Genomic DNA, 2,107 nt, shown 5'->3' with positions numbered 1-2,107 from the left:
GAGGTCTCCATTCTCCCTCAGACTTCCTACGGATTGCGCGATGAGGGCAGTCTGAGGCCCTTCTGTCCTGTCAGTGTGATGACCACCAGCCAACTCTTCTGACTAATTGCATATATTTCTCAGACGCCCTCCCAAGACCCCTCCAAAAAGTAAAAAACAACAGCAACAACAACAAAAAAAAAAACAAAACAAAAAACCACCCCCCCCAAACCCTGCAGCCAAATACTATGACATCCCAGTTAGTAAACACAAAACGTAATGCTTTACAAAATGAATACAATATTCCATGTGCACCCAGCTTCCACACGTCAGCACCGCACTGAGGAGGCTGCTGGGCTGGTGTCTGTAGGCAGTTTCTGTTGGCAGACAGCTCCAGTGGAATTGCCACCCTCAGTTATTGTTTAAGTTATGTATAAGACATGTGTGAACCATTGGATATTTGTGAAGTAACACTTGTGCTCCTGCTCATGCCCTGTTCCGTCCGTCCCCCAGAAGCTGTCCGCCTCAGAGCCTGGGGGCTGTTGCGGACCCCTATAGCACTACTTCGAGGTACCCCCTGCATGGGCCCCGAGGGGTGACCCCATGGCTGGGGTCCACCTTGCATTGGATGGCCCCAAGCTTGTGGTGGGCCACCCATGGGATGACCCCAGTGAGGTCCTGCACCCCCAGTAGGATTGTGGGACCAGCCAGAAGCTCCCGGGTAGCTGTGGCTGAACGCCTCGGGGGAGAGATTAGAAAGAACCATATTACTAAAACCTAGCCTCATGCTTTCTGAGTCAAAGGCTTCGATCTCGCGAGCTTGACGCTCCAGCAGGCTTCGTATCCGTTCGGTACGCTCGTTCTGCAACGCCAGCATCTCCTCCTCAATCTAGGAAGGAAAAAAGAAGAGACAGTCTGTAGCAGCAGGACTCCTTAACAGGCATGGCCTCAACTCTCTGAAGGACTTGTAAGAGCAAACTAACGAGGAACCTTCTCCCAATGTTTCTACATGAGACTGGATCCAGATCAGATGTCCATTGACACACAATCTGTTCTGAATGGTAAATCCCATAGACCTGCACACACCAAAGCATGGTGAACACCAGTTGGAGGGTCCTGGTCAATACAGAAGTTTTAGGGATGCAAAGCCGAAGTCTGCAGCAATACTAACAGCTTGACATAGGTTAATCTTTTACGATGCAGCAAAGTCTACAGCTTCCATAAAAGCCTACCGGAAAAGCACCTTCAGATAGAGCCAAGCACAGTGCCTATACACTCAAATACCTGCCAACACAGCTTAATGTGACCTTCGCTGTTGGTAGCTGAATCTGATGATGACGACTGCTATTTTCTCCAGGATTCAGTGTACAAGCCCACATTCAGTTTCCTCTCCAACATTCACTGGCCAGATTTTCTTAGCTCATGTTTATCACTTCCTATCTACCCCTTTCCTAAATTGGTTTCTCATGTTTCATTACCCACATACTTTCTTCCAGGGTGTGTGGCTGAAGAAAGCAGGCAGTGGTGTTTGAATTGTGTGGCAGATTATTAGCGAGATGATATGCAAGCTGAAAACTCCAATTTCTTCCCCCCAGTGCTGTTCCAAATTGGTTTCCAATGGTACTTTGGTAGGGGCACTGGGATCAGCTCTAAGTACAGAAAACATGGGGCTATGGCCCCCTGACAGACATCAGACAAGGATGAAAGCCTCTCTTATTGAAATCTTTGCAGTCAGGTGAAGAACCAAAGAATCACTCCTTTATCTTCTTGCCAGCACTGAAAAAGCTACTTTTGGCCTCGGTGAAAAAGACCAAATGGATAAAAAGCAGCAGCCAAGACTTTTAGCATAGCTCACTGGCATGTCCCCTGCTGTCAGCAGCAACTCGGCCAAGAGGTGTTATCTTGGTCTGTGCTGAAGGTACCGGGCAGAGCTTGTACTTGTAAGCGCTCTCTTGCCTTAGTCAGGGAATATGCAAAGTGATTTCATCTGGAATTTAGGAAACAATCTGCTCCAGCGTGACTCATCTCCTGAGCCATTTGGGGCTTTCAGAAACTGCCTTATCCACTTGCTTGTTTCTTAGCGCTGGGTGAGTGACACTGACTCTCTCCATGGAGCAGCCTTGCTCAC

General features: G+C 48.4%; 1 protein-coding gene across 3 annotated transcripts in view; it reads right to left on the bottom strand.

Annotated features, from left to right (window-relative positions):
• Positions 1–216: 216 nt before the first annotated feature.
• Positions 217–2,107, bottom strand: part of TAOK1 (TAO kinase 1) — a 35,210-nt gene continuing 33,319 nt past the window's right edge. For 2 of the 3 annotated variants that reach the window (XM_009890884.1, XM_009890885.1), the window contains exon 19: positions 217–868. In XM_009890884.1, the coding sequence (XP_009889186.1) occupies positions 407–868 (462 nt within the window). In that variant the 3' untranslated portion in view covers positions 217–406. The remainder of the gene's footprint in view (positions 869–2,107) is intronic. The other variant, XM_009890886.1, reaches the window with a different exon arrangement.

The sequence above is a fragment of the Charadrius vociferus genome, unplaced genomic scaffold, assembly GCF_000708025.1.
Source record: "Charadrius vociferus isolate BGI_N301 unplaced genomic scaffold, ASM70802v2 scaffold1768, whole genome shotgun sequence".
NCBI lineage: Eukaryota > Metazoa > Chordata > Aves > Charadriiformes > Charadriidae > Charadrius > Charadrius vociferus.
This window is presented reverse-complemented; position numbering and strand designations above follow the sequence as displayed.